This window comes from Podospora pseudopauciseta, chromosome 6, assembly GCF_035222475.1.
Source record: "Podospora pseudopauciseta strain CBS 411.78 chromosome 6, whole genome shotgun sequence".
Lineage (NCBI taxonomy): Eukaryota > Fungi > Ascomycota > Sordariomycetes > Sordariales > Podosporaceae > Podospora > Podospora pseudopauciseta.
Window position 1 is genome coordinate 3,215,712 of NC_085895.1, and position 15,396 is coordinate 3,231,107.

The 15,396-nt window shown below is 51.6% G+C and overlaps 6 protein-coding genes across 6 annotated transcripts; 4 read left to right on the forward strand and 2 right to left on the reverse strand.

Annotated features, from left to right (window-relative positions):
• Window positions 1-761: 761 nt before the first annotated feature.
• On the forward strand, window positions 762-1,603 carry QC763_607730 (uncharacterized protein; the record flags this gene model as incomplete). The annotated part of the gene is made up of 2 exons (XM_062914611.1): window positions 762-1,450; window positions 1,513-1,603. The coding sequence occupies 2 exons, from the start codon at window positions 762-764 to the stop codon at window positions 1,601-1,603; spliced, it is 780 nt and encodes a 259-aa protein (XP_062763308.1).
• Window positions 1,604-2,078: 475 nt separating this feature from the next.
• QC763_0097580 (uncharacterized protein) lies at window positions 2,079-4,291 on the forward strand. The gene is made up of 2 exons (XM_062906343.1): window positions 2,079-3,652; window positions 3,722-4,291. The coding sequence occupies exons 1-2, from the start codon at window positions 2,123-2,125 to the stop codon at window positions 4,196-4,198; spliced, it is 2,007 nt and encodes a 668-aa protein (XP_062763309.1). The 5' UTR covers window positions 2,079-2,122; the 3' UTR covers window positions 4,199-4,291.
• A 2,247-nt stretch (window positions 4,292-6,538) lies between these two features.
• On the reverse strand, window positions 6,539-7,240 carry QC763_0097590 (uncharacterized protein; the record flags this gene model as incomplete). The annotated part of the gene is made up of 1 exon (XM_062906344.1): window positions 6,539-7,240. One exon carries the CDS (start codon window positions 7,238-7,240, stop codon window positions 6,539-6,541), a length of 702 nt encoding a protein of 233 aa, XP_062763310.1.
• Window positions 7,241-7,552: 312 nt separating this feature from the next.
• On the reverse strand, window positions 7,553-8,949 carry QC763_0097600 (uncharacterized protein; the record flags this gene model as incomplete). The annotated part of the gene is made up of 2 exons (XM_062906345.1): window positions 7,553-8,044; window positions 8,419-8,949. The coding sequence occupies 2 exons, from the start codon at window positions 8,947-8,949 to the stop codon at window positions 7,553-7,555; spliced, it is 1,023 nt and encodes a 340-aa protein (XP_062763311.1).
• Window positions 8,950-9,810: 861 nt separating this feature from the next.
• On the forward strand, window positions 9,811-10,917 carry QC763_607765 (uncharacterized protein; the record flags this gene model as incomplete). The annotated part of the gene is made up of 3 exons (XM_062914612.1): window positions 9,811-10,286; window positions 10,315-10,430; window positions 10,488-10,917. Exons 2-3 carry the CDS (start codon window positions 10,366-10,368, stop codon window positions 10,915-10,917), a joined length of 495 nt encoding a protein of 164 aa, XP_062763312.1. The 5' UTR covers window positions 9,811-10,286; window positions 10,315-10,365.
• A 182-nt stretch (window positions 10,918-11,099) lies between these two features.
• On the forward strand, window positions 11,100-13,232 carry QC763_607770 (uncharacterized protein; the record flags this gene model as incomplete). Its single annotated transcript, XM_062914613.1, has 3 exons — window positions 11,100-11,892; window positions 11,950-12,893; window positions 12,953-13,232. The coding sequence occupies 3 exons, from the start codon at window positions 11,100-11,102 to the stop codon at window positions 13,160-13,162; spliced, it is 1,947 nt and encodes a 648-aa protein (XP_062763313.1). The 3' UTR covers window positions 13,163-13,232.
• Between the last annotated feature and the right edge of the window lie 2,164 nt (window positions 13,233-15,396).

Consider the following 15,396-nt stretch of genomic DNA (forward strand, 5'->3'; position numbering starts at 1 on the left):
GCAACCCACATGGCCAATGTACAAGGCCAGGCGATTGGGAATCTGGCGGCGTTAAGTCCGACTTGATGGACTTGACGGAGTAAAGCAACCTTGACGTGCTTGAGCCTTTTCAAATATTGACGTCTACGTGATGAAGGCTCCTAAACCGAGGCAGCACGGAGTTGCGCTGTTGACGCGAAGCATAAGGCGGACCACACTAATGTAACCCTCTGACAACTGGTTCACATTGCCTGATACACCGACGCTTTCCCCGTATGCTTGAGGGGTATCGTCCCAGCTACCTCGGGGTATCTCGCTTGCGTGTGCTGCTGAACTAGGGGTTTGCTGCTCGCGCGCGCATCGAACTGTGGCGAGTTTGAGCTTTCGAACGGCTTCGAAAATGAGAGACAAGATGGAGGCTGGGATGGAGTACACCCAAGGGAGAAAAAGTAGATGGTGAACTGAACAGTAAATACAAGTTCCCGATTGTGTGGGGAGCGATAAACTAAGGGAGGGCTGCAGATATATGAACGATTTTTGTCCCAAAATTAGCGGCGAATCCTTCACCAAGCCACTATTCGCTTTTCAACTACATCATCAGCCACATAGGTGTCGGTCTCGCATTCGGACTCTGAACACAGCCACGATGGTGAGAGGACGCTGTAAGTAAGCGCTGATTTTCCACTGAGGGCACTCAGCTATATAATACCCCATTTCAACCATTTTTCGTTCCAGCTGAAACACTTGGCTTATAATTGAAACCCACACCAAATCTCATGACAATGGATTCCAATGTCCCTGTCCCCGTTGACCATCAATTGGCGCCACCACAATACAACGAACTCATTAGCAACCCCCTCGAAAAAATAACTCTGGACGTTGGCGGCCATAAATTTACTACAACAATCAATAGTCTCACCACCAAGAGTTTTTTTTTCAAGCTGCTTCTGCAAGGTGATTGGAGGTCTTCTTTGCAGGAAGATCAAAGCATCTTCATCGACTCGGATCCAGAAGCATTCCGGCACATTCTCCAGTATCTGCGGCGCGGTGTGTTCCCATTGCTCTATGACCAGAAAAAGGGGCACAACTACAAGCTCTACGCCGATATCCTAGCCGAGGCAAAACATTTCGGCATCCCCAAGTTAGAATGCTGGCTCAACGATCAGCTGTACTTGCGCTGCATCACCAGCTCAACGGTGTGGAGTTCCGCATACAAGAATGATAGGATTCCGACTGGGTTTCAAACGACATCAATTTGGGGTAGCGATGTCACCTCCACACAGCTCGTGCAACAGGATGTCAACACCGTCAAGACACCTATCTGTCCTCATCTTGCTGAGGATCGAAGCCCGTGCCCGAAGCGGTCTTGCTACCTTTCCTTGGGAACAATGCAGGATAATGTCGAGAAATATCGTTGGTCCGAAGTCGGTAGGTCGATCAGGTTCATTCAAGGATGGTGTAGTGACTCAGGGTAAGTTGTTGATCTATAGCCAGACCTTCATTTCAAGGGCTTGACCGCTAACGCTATATCAGCAAGGAGTTTATGGAACACTGGGGGCGAGTTTCTCGGGTAGCACCTCCCCCAAAGCCGGAGTCTCAGCGTACAGTCCAGACTAAGCAGTGATGCGAGTAGCAACAACAGACGTAGCATTTTGTTCGAGGACAAGGGGAATTGTGCCGGCAGTGACTGTATTGACAGGGTTGGTACATTGGAAGGGGTCTTTACATTTGAAATGGCGACTGCTGTATTTTGTTAAGCTAGCCCGGTATTGATAACCTGAGAGACTTTCCTTAGTTTATTTTCTTTAATTTTAGATATCTATGACTTATAAAACCCAAAGCAAGGCCCATTGTGGGGTTTGTTTGAAGAAGGCACCATTTTTCCCCATTACATCATAGCCCTCTTGCTCAAAGAGCCCAACAGAGATAAGATAAACTGCCATTTAGCCTTTCTGAATCCGTGGGTTGCGTGTTGGTTCGTTTTGAAGCAGGGGAAAGAGATTCCGCTTGGTCGACGTCTCATTGGCTCAGGCGGCCCCACCTCCAGGCAGTCGCCCCTATAAAAGGGACATCTGCTCTTCCCAGCAACAACAGATAACGGTCGACCATTTAAATCTTGACATCCCCACCAATTTTTTTCATCATGTTCGAACGTCTCCCTGAGGAGCTTCTTAGAGAAGTCGCTAGAGGGTTTCGTATTCAAGATTTCAGAAATCTCTCTCTCGTCTCCAAGACCTTCCACGCCATATGGACACCCAGGTTCTGGAGAACACTGTGTGTCGACACTGCTGGCTCAACAGGCCGACCGTCTTCTTTCAACATCAAACAGATCGAAGAGTGCGCCCATGCGTTTCAGAATGCTTCTTCTTCCATACAGAATGCCTCCGCCGTTGTGTTTCGACGGGACACTCGATGGAAGCTGTGGGACTATGAGAAGGAGGAAGACTGGCCCAACGTCGCCTGCCTGCACCGGCAGCCGCCCCCAGAGGATCTTAACTACTGGAGAGGCTTGCAACGAGCAGCGCCAGTCGCCGGATGGTCATTCGATCAGTGGTTCTACAGGAATCAGAGATGCATCGAGGCAAGTATAGAACGAATGGGTGAGCAGCTGGATTCCGACCCCATGGACGACATTGCCCTCGCTATACAATCTGTCATTGGACACATACCCGCTGGCCAACTCAGATCCTTCACCTGGGACTTGGCAACATGCATTCCTCAGGCTGCTTTTGATAGTCTCTTCCAAGCGCAACCGCAACTCGAGTCTATCACATTGACGGCTGATGCCTGTTGCAAGGTTTCCCGTGAAAGCTTGCACCTTCCCTTCCGCCAACTCAAACGGGTCATCTTGAACTCATTACCACGATCTCATGTTGTACCAGTGCGAAGAATGCTGGGAACAAATAGAGGGCACCTGCGTGACCTTCAAATCGAGGAGTTGGTGCATGGGTGCTCTTTAGAAGAGCTCTTATATGGCGGAGAAGACTGCGAAGATGCAAGAGATAGGAAGTCGACAGACGAACGCAACGACAAACTGGTAGCGAATCCAACAGTGTCTTTCCCGTCACTAGTGACGCTGTCGTTGCGGAATATTGACTTGACCGAGAGCATGGACCGGGCATTCAACGTCAGTGGCCTCACAGCACTTACACTACGCCAATGCTCACGGTCGAGCGAATTCTTGAAAGGAATCATGGCAAGGAACAGCCCGCTTCAGCTCAAGGCTTTAGAATTCCTGGCTGACTATGCGGACCGTGACGAGGATGAAGTCACGAACACACTAAACCATTTCCTCCTTTCATTCAAAGGCCTCGAAAAGCTTTACATCGGGTGGAAAAAGACCATCTACTATCCGGACAGCCGGGATAATTTTCATCCCCTATGGTCTACCGTTGGCTATCATGGCTCTACGTTAAAGAATCTGGTGATTCACCCGCGAGGATCAATCAGGAGGACAGGTCGGACTTGCACGATGGGGGGCATCCAGAGAAATGTTGATTGGATTCATGATGTCGTTGGAAAGCTCGATATTCCACAAGCGACCATTAGCAACTGGATGAAGGATCCTGCCACTCATCCCCTGTCGCCGCTCTCAAAGCTCGAATGCCTCGGCGTATCTTCGGACCCGTTTGCGAAAGCTACAACGCAGGATGGGGGATCCGAGCAATTTCTCGTATGTATCCTCAATGCCATCGCAGGACCGCACCTCCTAAGCATCGCTAACTGGTCGTCGACCGTGCAGATAACCCTCCTCAGGCCTTTCACCTCATCATCCCGCCGCCTCAAGCTCTTACATCTTCGGCAGACAGGCTCCAATAGAGAAGATCCATTTGGTTCGAAGGTTTTCATGTCGAGTGTCAGCCGACGGGTCAGCGGAGACAAAACCATTCCCGTCCCCCCTTCAAGAATGATGGCATACCTTGACCCCGAATTTGCTCGGTTTCTCAATTGGGTCTTCGGGCAAGAGGGAATCTCCTCCCTTGAGGCCGTCGCATTTGGGGATTTTGCCAACGGCCACATGAGCGGTAAATACCTTCATAACATGTTTGCATGCCGCAGCAGTGATGTACGTCAGGGATATCGAGTGTTTGACTGTCGCTACAAGGTCCGTGAGCACGAATGGCGGGTCGTGGCGGATAAGTACGCTGACTTTTTGGAATCGTGCCCCGTCGGGCCGCGGGTGGAGAGTTGGGGGCATGGGTCGAGGTATCATTTCTAATCGAGACCGCTTCTGTTTTGAGGAGGCAAGGGATTCGGGCTCTCGTAGATGTAAGTAGAATCTTTGTCAACAGCTACGATTATTCTTTCCAAATGGTGATATGGAACTGTAAAGACAGCTGCTCTTGAAGTGAACGACTAGACAAAAGAAGGTATCTATCAGATTCAACATAGCGATTTGGTAATAGGTAGGTAAGTGGTAATGAAGATAAGCATGAAAGAGTGGAGGAGAAAAGAAAAAACAAGAAAAAGTCAAGCCCAAACAGAGCTACCCAACCCTGTCTAGAACAGGGTAGCTCTCAACTGCCCAGTAGCCTTAACCCGTGGATGAAGTGCGAGAAGGGTCCCTGGAACACAGTCGAGCGTCTTAACTAATTAGGCCATGGGCGACCCTATTGTCAAGGTCTCCAATGCAGTATATAAACCCCACCATGGCCCCTACCTCTGTTATTGGGTCGCAAGAGGCCATCTGCTCCTTCCTTCCCGGCGGAGATATAACATTGCCGGGCCCGGAGGGTACGCATTGGATCTGGGCAATTCAGACTTTTTCTTCTTTTTCCTCATGCGACTTGCTCTTGGACACGCGCCCCATCGTTACCAACAAAGAAGCCATCCGAAGTAATCAGTTCTTCTCCGTCATTCTACAGCACCAATCTAGCTGGTTTTGGGGAGGATAGTACAGGACGGTATGATGACCTATAAGTTTTGTCCGCCCCTCTTCATCGTCACCTCAACTACCGTTGCCCGGGAGCTACATACGCGAAAGCTCCTGGGTAGTTGAGCCCTGAGATTCAGTACCGTTGTGCGAAGTCCTGTTCAAGTGGTGGAATCACATGACAGGTTCAAGTCTCCGCCAGTTCCAAGGAGGCTTCTTATTTATATCTGGACCTCCCTCCTCTCCTTCCAATCTTAACCTTTCCCGTACTCTCTGCCCTCAGCCAAGCGACAACCCCCATCCTTGACATTATAACAGTTCGTTTTGAAAGTATGCTAACATCTCGCAATCGCAACACCGCTAATACTCGTTATTTACAGGCTCATCTCTTCAGGTAGCAACCATGCTACTGAACGAAACCAAACGGCCCCTTCGCTCCGATAGTCCAATTCGGGTGCTTGCTGAATTGGGAATTGAGGATACAGAAAAGCGTGCTGGTAAGCGGTTTCGGGGCGAATATTGGGATTGGGCCGCGGCCTGATTCTGGATAACACCGCGCTTTGAAGCGCCCGACGAGAGCGCGGAAACGGATTACGACGAGCCCGGCGGCCATAGCACCGCCAGCAACCCCTCCAGCAGCGCCCACAGCTGTTGTGCTCTGCGGTTGTTGGGACGATTAAAGGTCAACCGCGGAGGGAAGCCCTGCAATTGCTGCGACGATCAACCAACTGCCCGAGGTCGAAGAAGATGCTGTTCGTCTGGTGCATTGCGTTGATGATCCTCCGACTACGTCTCACCCCAAGAGTTGAAAGGGCAGAGGTGTTTGTGTTTTCCGACAGCTAATAGGTACTCTCGATGTTGGATAGATGTCCGTTCAGGGCACCCAGGGTTTACGCTGACGACAATGCCGTTATACCTTAATTTGGCTGAACTCACCAGTAAGCTTCAGGAGTTGGGCGGCCTCCTGACAATCTCGTGGGTCCTTGGGCACAATCACACTTTACTGGGCATCAGCTGGCAGATGAAGTAGTCCATATGGCATTTTTTTGATAGTAGGTGGGAGATACCAACACATCGGCAACGAGAAGGAAATTCTGCTGTATAATTCATTATGCTGGACAGATCTCTTGGCGCACTTCAACAGTTTCGGGACAAGCATCCGACAGTGGATGTCAACATCAGCATCTCAGCATACAGACAAGCCCATAACAAGTGTTTGAGGCTGAAGAAGTTTCCTCGTCCCTGGGATTGGGCTCTGCATCACCAAATTATGGAGCTGAAGGAGGATTTGTTTCACATTATTTGAGAACCTAGCTGGGGGGCTCAGATGTGCGGTTGTGCGGAAACATGTCTTAGTGTGTTCATGAATGGTTGGAAAGTGTCGCGAAGTGTTTGAATGTGTTGGAGGGTGCTGGAGGATGTTGAAGCCATGGACTGTGGTTGCAAGTGGGGAAATGGTTGACAGTGTGTCGGAGAATGATGGAGAAATGTTGGAACATTTAGGTCACTGCAAGAAGGAGTAAGGATGCTCTAGGGGACTGCATGTTAACGAGAACCAAGTGAGCTGTTTGTGTCAAAGAACCTCAACAAGGTTAGGTAGATGTACACTGAGTAAGTGGTATTCACCGGTTACTATCTCCAGATTTTTCGTCTCTTCTTCAACTACCAGTCTCTTAAACAGCCCCTCTACCCACCCGGCAGACACCTTTCTTCCACTCTCCCCCTTTCACAACCACGCGGACACTCGCCGCTCACAAACTGCCACCCAAACAACACTTTACTCTGCTCCCTCCCCACCCCACCAAGCACCACCTCCGGGTCCTTATCCCTCATTCCAACGCCACTCCCAATAACCTCTTCACTCCCGATGTCCAACTGCCCCCATCCCAGTTCAATCAACTCTTTGATCGGAACCCCGTAAACGTACTCCCTAAACCCCGCCCATCTCACCGCGGCAGCGCACATCGGGCAGCTTTCGGCGTTGGTGTAGAGTGTCAGGTCCTTGAATGCGGCTAGGGATTCGGCAGGTGTCATGTTATACGCAGAGGAGACGAAAAGAGAGGAGCAATTATTAATGGCGGCAATTTCGCCGTGCAAAGTTGGGTTTCCTATCCGGGAGTTACCGTTGGAGCCGGTGCAGATAAGTGTTCCTTGGGGGTTGGCAGAGGTGTGGTTCACGATGACGGTACCAAAGGCGGCGAAGGGGCAGGGGTGGGAGAGGGCGAGGGTGTTGGCTTGGTGGATCCAGTATTCGCGGGTGGAAAGGGGGATGGTGTCATCGTTGTGAGGGTTTGGGAGGGTGGGTGGTGATGCTGGGATGGAAGGGGTGCATGCTGTGATTGTTGGGAGGAGGCGGGACAATGAGGATAGTAGCGATTGGCTTTTCATGTTTGGTTGGTTGTGTGTGGGAGAGAAAGAAAGGTTAAGGCTGTAAGTGTGAATTGTGTGATGTTCTTGGATAGTGGGTGGTTGGAATGCTGACATCATTGTTTCGAATTGGCCAGGATTTTTGGGTGCCACACGTCTGTCTCATTCCGTCAACTACACGCACAACGAACGAGCTTTATTATCACGAAAAGAATGTCATCTCTGTATTGAATTAAATATGTAGCCAAGTTTGATACCGGAAGATTACTAATAAGGGTATACCGACGTTGCCGCCGCTCAATTCTCCCCCTTTCTAATGTTTTGTGTTTCCATTCATGCGCCTCTGTGCAACGCGGCTGGCTGGCCGGCTGGCGGGGTGCCATGTGCACTCTCCAGATCCCTTGAAGCAATCTCAGGACCGGGAGCTTCCACCCTGCCCTCTGTATTCCATCGGTCACTGCTCAACTCGGCTGGCGCTTGCGTCTGTCCAAGTTCGTACGTCGTCATTTGTGGCTCCTTCATACCGGGGTGCAACTGTTGTTCGGGCTGGCCGGAGTAATAGTATTTCTCTCCAGGCCCAGAAACGACGGGTCCGGGCGGAGGTGTGCCTGCCTCAGTGACAGGTAATTCTGCTTTTGAGTCGGTACCGCCGCGGGCCAATCCACGACGCTTCGTCCTCCAAAGCAAAAAGGCGCCAACCACGATGGCAATTGCCACCGCAACAGCACCGACCGCAATGCCGGCTATTGCTCCGCTCGAGATGCCACCGCTGGAAGGCTCCTCGGGCGCTGATGTGTTGGTCGGTCCTGGGTCCGAGGAAACAGCCGACGAGGGAAGGTCTGAGGGTGTGACAAGGGCTGCAATATCAGGGCTTGGAACTCATGGTTCAATTCAGGCTAATAATCTTCAATGGCCTCGAAGAGCGTGATACTGAAAAGATGAAGAAGTAATACAGTCTTGGTGATCCTGAACGCGTATTTTATCCTCCCTTGCCTGGCCCGTGCCCTTGTTGGCCTCAGGCCGCTGCCAAGTCCTTCAATATCATACAGGGCCAGTGGGCTTCCTTTGATAACCGCCATGGCTTCTGATTGTCTGCCTCACTTTGACGACTGGCTCACAACGTGCAGTTACCCCTCCTTGCGGTGGTATCGACAGTGTTGTTGGTGGTGGTTGTGGGTGGTTGACTTTTGCCGTGTGACAGAGGGCTTCCACGCGAGCTGGATCATGGGTGCATAAATATACGCCTGGGACCAGTTCTTGTTGGGGAGAGTCATCGGAGCGAGATTGATCTGGCTTCCGCTCTCGCATTGATATGTCGAAATGGTGGTGGCTCGAGCATTCGAGATGCAGGTTTGGCCGTTCTCGTTGTGGCACGCATAGCCCTCTGGGCAACAGCCCACAAAGGTCTCTTCTGGCTCCATCCGGTACTGTACGCGCCAACCTTGAGAGGTGGCGCTGGCGGTGCATGCCGACACATAGCCCGCTGGGCAGTGGAGGCCGGGCGAGTAGAATCCCCAGCCGTAGAAGGCCGGGTTGGTTCTCGGAGCGCCTGTTGTCGTCGGCGGCCAGCAGTCGGCGTTATCCTGGACGTCTTTCGGCCCGCACCTCTGGCCCAACCAGCCCACGTTGAACACGGTGTGATGGGCCGGTGTCCAGCATGCTTCCGGAGCTGTGAAGGTCGTGGTCAGATGACCGAGGATCTTTCGGGCTTCGTCGGTAAAGATTGACATCTTGTCTTGCTGCAAACTCGGACTTGTTGGTTCGGGGGATGAAGTGTTGCTCTGTCGTCGTCGAGTTGAAGACAAAAGAAACTGGGAACGCAATACCGGTCGTCTTTGGGAGCCACTCCGCTTTTCATGGCGCGAGATTCAGCGGCCGGGGAAGTCTAGCGAAGCGGCCAAGCCCGTAGGTCGTCAGGGTGGTCAAGTCTACGCTGGTCGAGACAGGGACCACATATTCTAGCTGTTGTTTATCGATTGGTTGGCGAGTCTGCACCCCTGCTAGTGTTTATCAGTCCATCCCGCTGATTCGATCATTGAACCCGAGACCGCCACAGGGTGAACCGTCCGTGCACCTTAAGGTCGACGGGCACCCGGGATCGAGGCCCGGCGATGGCATAGTGCGTCTTCCCGCAGTAAGGATCCTGGTATGATCAACGAGGCGAAGATAGCAGCTTTTTTTCCACCTCCAGTGCAGGCCAGAGCCTCAGAGGCCTAGACCCTAGGTTTAGGGCGGCGCTGCAAACGAAATGATGTTTATAAGTTTTAAGGTCGCCTGGGTTCGGTAGTCAGTTGGCGCGGTAAATTTAAAAAAAAATGCAACCCTGAGACCCCCAACTTGTTCCCCAGACACATGGCCCCAACGGCCGGCGCCACGCCGGCTTCCCTTCTGACCCACAAACCCGCAATCCAGCCATCAAGAAACTCTTTTACAATCTGCGCAATATTGACAAAGCCTCTGCGATTGAAAAGGCTCCCAAGGGTAACGACAGCCAGGCCCCTTTCATCACCGCTTTTCCAAGATCAAGAAAGCCATACTGTGCAGGGCTTGGTGCTTCCACATCTTCTTATTTTAGAAGCCTCCATTGAGAAAAAAAAGCTTGACCCGAGCCTGCTCGCTAAAGACATCGCTTAAAGTGAGCGATGTGACCAGCATTGGTGGAGGGGTCAAACCAGGATCGCCGATTGAAGAAGTTCACCGCTCGAGGTCCATGGCGAAAACTTGAGCAAATTCTGCATAGCTTGTGCAAGGATGCAGATATGCCGGAACCGGAAGTGCCATCGTCAACGGCGAGAACGCGGACGGGTTGTTCGTCGGTTGCTGAGGAAGTAAAGTAAACAAATCCGGGAAGGAGATGTATCCACCGCTCAGGGGTCACTCCTGTGTCGACGAAACCCTAACCCAGGCAACACCAGCCAACAGCACCCACACAGCACCAATTGCATCGTCCCAACAGCCAACCGCATCCACGCAAAACCCTGTGACACAGGGTTGATCCTTCCCAACCAACAGCCCTGAAAGACTCTGCCACTGTCACTTAACAAGCAACTCCCCCTAGGCGCTGTCGAATTGTCTACACACTCTTTCACTCATTGAATTGTTTACACACTCTTTCACTCATTGCCGTCAAGAAAATTACCACCAAAATGACACGCTCAATCCTCCCAACCTTCCCGCTCATCATCCTCGGCGTGATCGAGCCACTGATGCTGTACGTCCCCCATTCTGCCCACCCCTCTAATTGCCCAAATCACTCACAATTCCCCAGCCTCGAAGCTTACCGCGTCGGCATCATCAACCCTGGCGCCCAGCACTACTTCACCCGTCAACTCCCGCCCGACTTGCTCTACACCACCAAGACTACTCAGCCTCCCGATTTCTCTCCCCAGGCCGAAACGGTCACCCTCCAGCTGGTCAACGTCTTCCTCCTCCTCGCGGGCTTGGCTGTCGTGTGCTGCTTCAGCAAGGATAAATGGACCGTCAAGGGCTATTGCGTCGTGGTCGGGCTGGCGGATTATGGCCATATCTGGTCCATCTACAAGGGTTTGGGCGCGGAGGCGTTTTGGGAGTTTGGCAAATGGAACGACTTGGTTTGGGGCGGGGTGTTGGCATCCGCGCTGTTGAATTTGGTGAGGTGGGGGGTTGTGTTTGATGTTTTCGGGAGGTTGAAAGATGGGGAGAAGGTGAAGACGAAGTGATTGAGAGCTGGGGGCGGTGGAATCGTTTGACGCTATAGTCTGGTCATCAGAGGTAGCTTAAAGTCAAGAAACCAAGCAATGAGTTGACCTCGGACTTCCCAAATTGTCTGGTGCTCAGCCATTGGTTTGCGATATCTCGGATCCCATTGTTACCTCAATCTCACCAGGCAGTCAGCTCGGTGATGCTTGGACAAAGGCCGACAGGGGTATCGGAAGTACGTACCTCCGACCATTCCGTAATCAACAACTTTATCTTGACTTCATGTCAGCCTCAACTCCCATGTTTTTTGCCTTTTTGCCTTGCATCGTTCATCATACCATTCATACTAGTTAGTACATCCAGAATGGCAACGCAGACACAAACCGTTACCGTTGCACCCCAACCTGCACACACCAACCCCTCCAACAGCAACCTCATCACACTTTCCGGCCCTAAAGTACCACCTGAGGATGATAGCCACCCCGACTTTTCCATGTCCAAGCGGGACATCACTCTCCTCCTAACACCCCTCTGCCTTTCTGTTCTCTTGTCTTCTCTCGACCTGACGATCCTCACCCCCTCCATTCCCTCCATCGTGGCCGACTTTGCCTCCCCACAAGGCTACATCTGGATCGGCTCTTCCTTCATCCTCGCCCACACAGCGAGCACACCCATCTGGGGCGCAGTGTCCGACATCTTTGGCCGCAAACCCATCATGCTTTTATCACAGGCCATCTTCTTCTTCGCAAGCTTGCTATGCGCCCTAGCAGAGAACTTGCACTCCCTAATCATCGGAAGAGCATGGCAAGGGATAGGCGCGAGTGGGATGGGGATGATGGTCAATGTGATAATTTGTGACTCGTTCAGCTTGAGAGATAGGGGGTTGTATCTCGCGGTAACAAGCGGGGTGTGGGCGTTGGGGAGTGCGATTGGGCCGGTGATAGGTGGTGTGATGAGCACCAGGTTGAGTTGGAGGTGGTGTTTTTGGATAAACCGTCAGTTTTGTCACTTGAGCTTTCTTCCTCCACAGAATCACACTAACAAATCCATAGTTCCCATCTGTTTTCTAGTTTTCTTCACCGTCCTCATCTTCCTTCCACTCCCATCACCACCCAAGACCCCGATCCTGACCGGGCTCAAAGCTCTGGACTGGTCTGGCTCGCTTCTCATTATCGGTAGTGCCCTGATGATCCTCCTGGCCCTGGACTTCGGCAATGTAGTGCTAGCCTGGTCTTCCCCCACAGTCATCAACCTCCTCGTCTTTGGCGTCCTGACCCTGTTCCTCTTCTTCTTCAACGAGTGGAAGTTAGCCCCCAACCCAATATTCCCCGCAAGGTTATTCCCCAATCTCTCCACCATCGCTGCCTACGGCGTCTTCGCCTTTGACTCGTTCGTTTTCATTGGACTGGCGTATTATCTCCCTCTCTATTCCCAATCCGTGCTGGGAGCCAATGCGCTCACGTCCGGAGTCCACCTTGTCCCACTGATCGTCTCGTGTTCGTTATCGGCGGCTTTTGCGGGGGTGGCTATCCAAAAGACGGGGAGGTATCTCCCCGTTATGTATGCCGCGCAGGTCTTCCTCATGCTTGGAGTGGGGTTGTTCGTCAGCCTTGACTTTGCGGAGCGAGATAATCTCGGGAAGTTGTTCGGGTACGAGATTCTGGCTGGAGTAGGAGTGGGTATGAACATCGAGGGGCCGATTCTGGCTGCGCAGGCGGCGGCGAGCGAGCTTGATACTGCGGCGGTGATTGCGGCGATGGGGTTTGCGAGATCGATGGCGACTGCGGTGTCGATTGTCGTTGGGGGAGTGATCTTTCAGAATGGAATGGACGGGTGGAACCGTGGTCTGGTTGAGAAATTGGGAGGTGATATCGCCAATTGGTTTGGAGGGGGAGAAGCGGCCGGGAGTATCGAGAGGATTGGATTGCTTGGTGAGCAGCAACAGCAGTTTGTGAGGGGCGCATATTTTGAGTCGCTGAGGTTGGTTTGGATCATGGTATGTGGCTTTTTATCGTCTGTTGGTGTTTGGGAATTGATCAGCTGCTAATCGAACAGTATGTTGCATTTGCGGGGCTTGCTACTGTCTTCACTTTGTTGGTTCGAGGGCAAAGGTTAAGCAAGGAGCACAAAAAGGTCGTCTTGGGCGTGGAAAGAGGTGGGACTACGCAGGGGCAGCTACAGAAAGAAATGGAACCTGTGCCCGAAGCTATATCGGGGGAGGGAAGTGCAGCGGAAATCAGACTGAGGACCGTTTCGGAGATATGATTATCGGAGGCGGCGGAACTTATACGATTGAACTGACACTGGAGGCTGGCGCTGTTGCAGCTGGGGAAAATGACAAGGAAACCACCAGCCAATGACTGGTTGCCTTTCTATTGGTGCAATTGGCAGCCTCGCTATGCCCCAAGCAACTGTCAGGTGGACTCTAACATGGCACATGTCATCGTTTTGTTACGAGCCCTGAGGTATGCACAATCGGCCTACCGCTGCCATGAAGTAAGAAGTCAAGGTTATTACTCACACCCATGCTCCCTGTCACAGTCAGAGTCATCCCCGCCCCGATCGTCTTACGGCTATATGTAGATCGAGCTTAATACTTACAGATAATACACTCTACACCACAGTTTTGCTTCATTCCTGGGTTCCGTTGTTATTGTCTAGCTCTTTTCAGTTCCCTAACCTATCCCAGGAACCTCGTTTATATACGATATACTCTCTTTCCATTCTTTCCCCGCCTGCTATCTGGGCGGTAGGGCTCAATAACGTGGAAGGAACTCGGCTACCCCTTCCCACAATGGTGGTCCCAGCTCACCGACTAGTGTCCGCTCTTTGAGGTGTACCTTCCTGGACAGCGTGGTTCCTCACTGCAAAACTACCTGTCGCTGTCGGGTCGATCTGCCTGTCCCATTTCTCATTTTCCTTTGGTCTATTTAGTAAGCACGTCGCCTGCTCAACTACCAAAAGTCGTGACTTTCCACCGTCGCTCGCATCAGCCTTGCCACGCACCAAAGCAAAGATGGGTAAACTTGTTCGCTCTCAAACGGGCAACTCTGAGCGCTTCAAACCGGAGCTGAGTAAAGCTTCAGTAACTGAAAGCGCTGGCAATCGGGAAGGGCATGGATGAAGCTGAAATGGCGAGAACACAATTCCCTTCCCGACCCCTCCTCTGCTAAAGGCCCCTGATACGGTTGCGGATCCGCTCAGGGAATGAGTCTGAGATGGCGGCAATTGCGACTTTGCAGATGTATTCGACTACTGCGGGCTCGAATGTAACGTGGATTTCGGCTGTGTGTCCGACGAGTTGTTTTAACACCTTCACCCCCAAGATCAATTCGATATGGCCTGTCTTGGAAGGAAAGAGCACCAGGGCCGTACAAGAGTTCAAGGCAGATCATCCTCCGGCCTGCTTACGCAGCATCGTGCAAAGTGGCCTCGAGCTGCCAACTGTGGGCCCAAAGTTGCGAAGCTTCCGCGCCGAGCTGCCAGGGTGGAAGAACAGAGCTCTACCGGTGATCAAGATAACCGGTCAGCTACTATGGGCCATGAGCTGGGCACCCCAACGCCCCCAATACCTACTGATACAGACAGTGATATCGATGACAACGGTGCCCCACCAGAAGTCATCGACCTGACTATGTTGGACGATGAAGAAGCTCAAGACACCAAGCCTGACTCGGAACACCTATTAAGATGCCTTCGGGACCCTGGAGGAGAATCCTAGAAGGGTACAAAGTTGCAGCAAGCTCTGGAGAACAGCTTCAAGCTCAAAGAGGGATTCTCATGCGCTTCATCCCAGCAACAAGGAAATCACAGATATTTTATTTTGGGAAGGGACACTTCACGGCGCAGGGGAAAGGTGTAAAAGAAGGATAATCGAAATAGTTAGGATGACTTTCGTTGTATGCCGCAACATGAAGTTTGACTGAACGAGAGTTGAATAGGTATCATCACGGATATTTATGACCTAGAAAGCCACGACACTTCCGGAAGAGAAGGTTAAAAACTTTGGGCTGGCCTATCATGCAATAACCCCAAGACCATGGGGTGAGGAAAGGTGTGAATATATATGTTTAATGCGAAGATGACCATCTGCGAGTCTGTCAGGATAGCTCTATAGCCAGGTACTCTTGACTGTATGCCAGATGATGTCGAGGGGCCATAGTTTGACGAAGAGGGACAGTTGCTCTTTCTCTGTGACAACATTTTTATATTGTTCATAGCAAGCCTTCCTTTGTACGTTCATTAACATTACATTTGTTGTGACTTTACAGCGTGTTCTTTTGTGAAAAAGCCCATCTATCTCCCTTCAACGTTGTCTATCGGAGGAAATAAACGATATATCTGTCATATGTATTTTCATCTTCTGATGATACATCATCATGTGTCGCCCCAGCAATTTCAGCAAGATGTGATTTTGCTTCCATTCGCAGTGTGTTCCAGTGTGACGGCGGTGCGCTCTGATCCAGTAGCACCTGTGACAATTTGAACTTGGTTCGTGC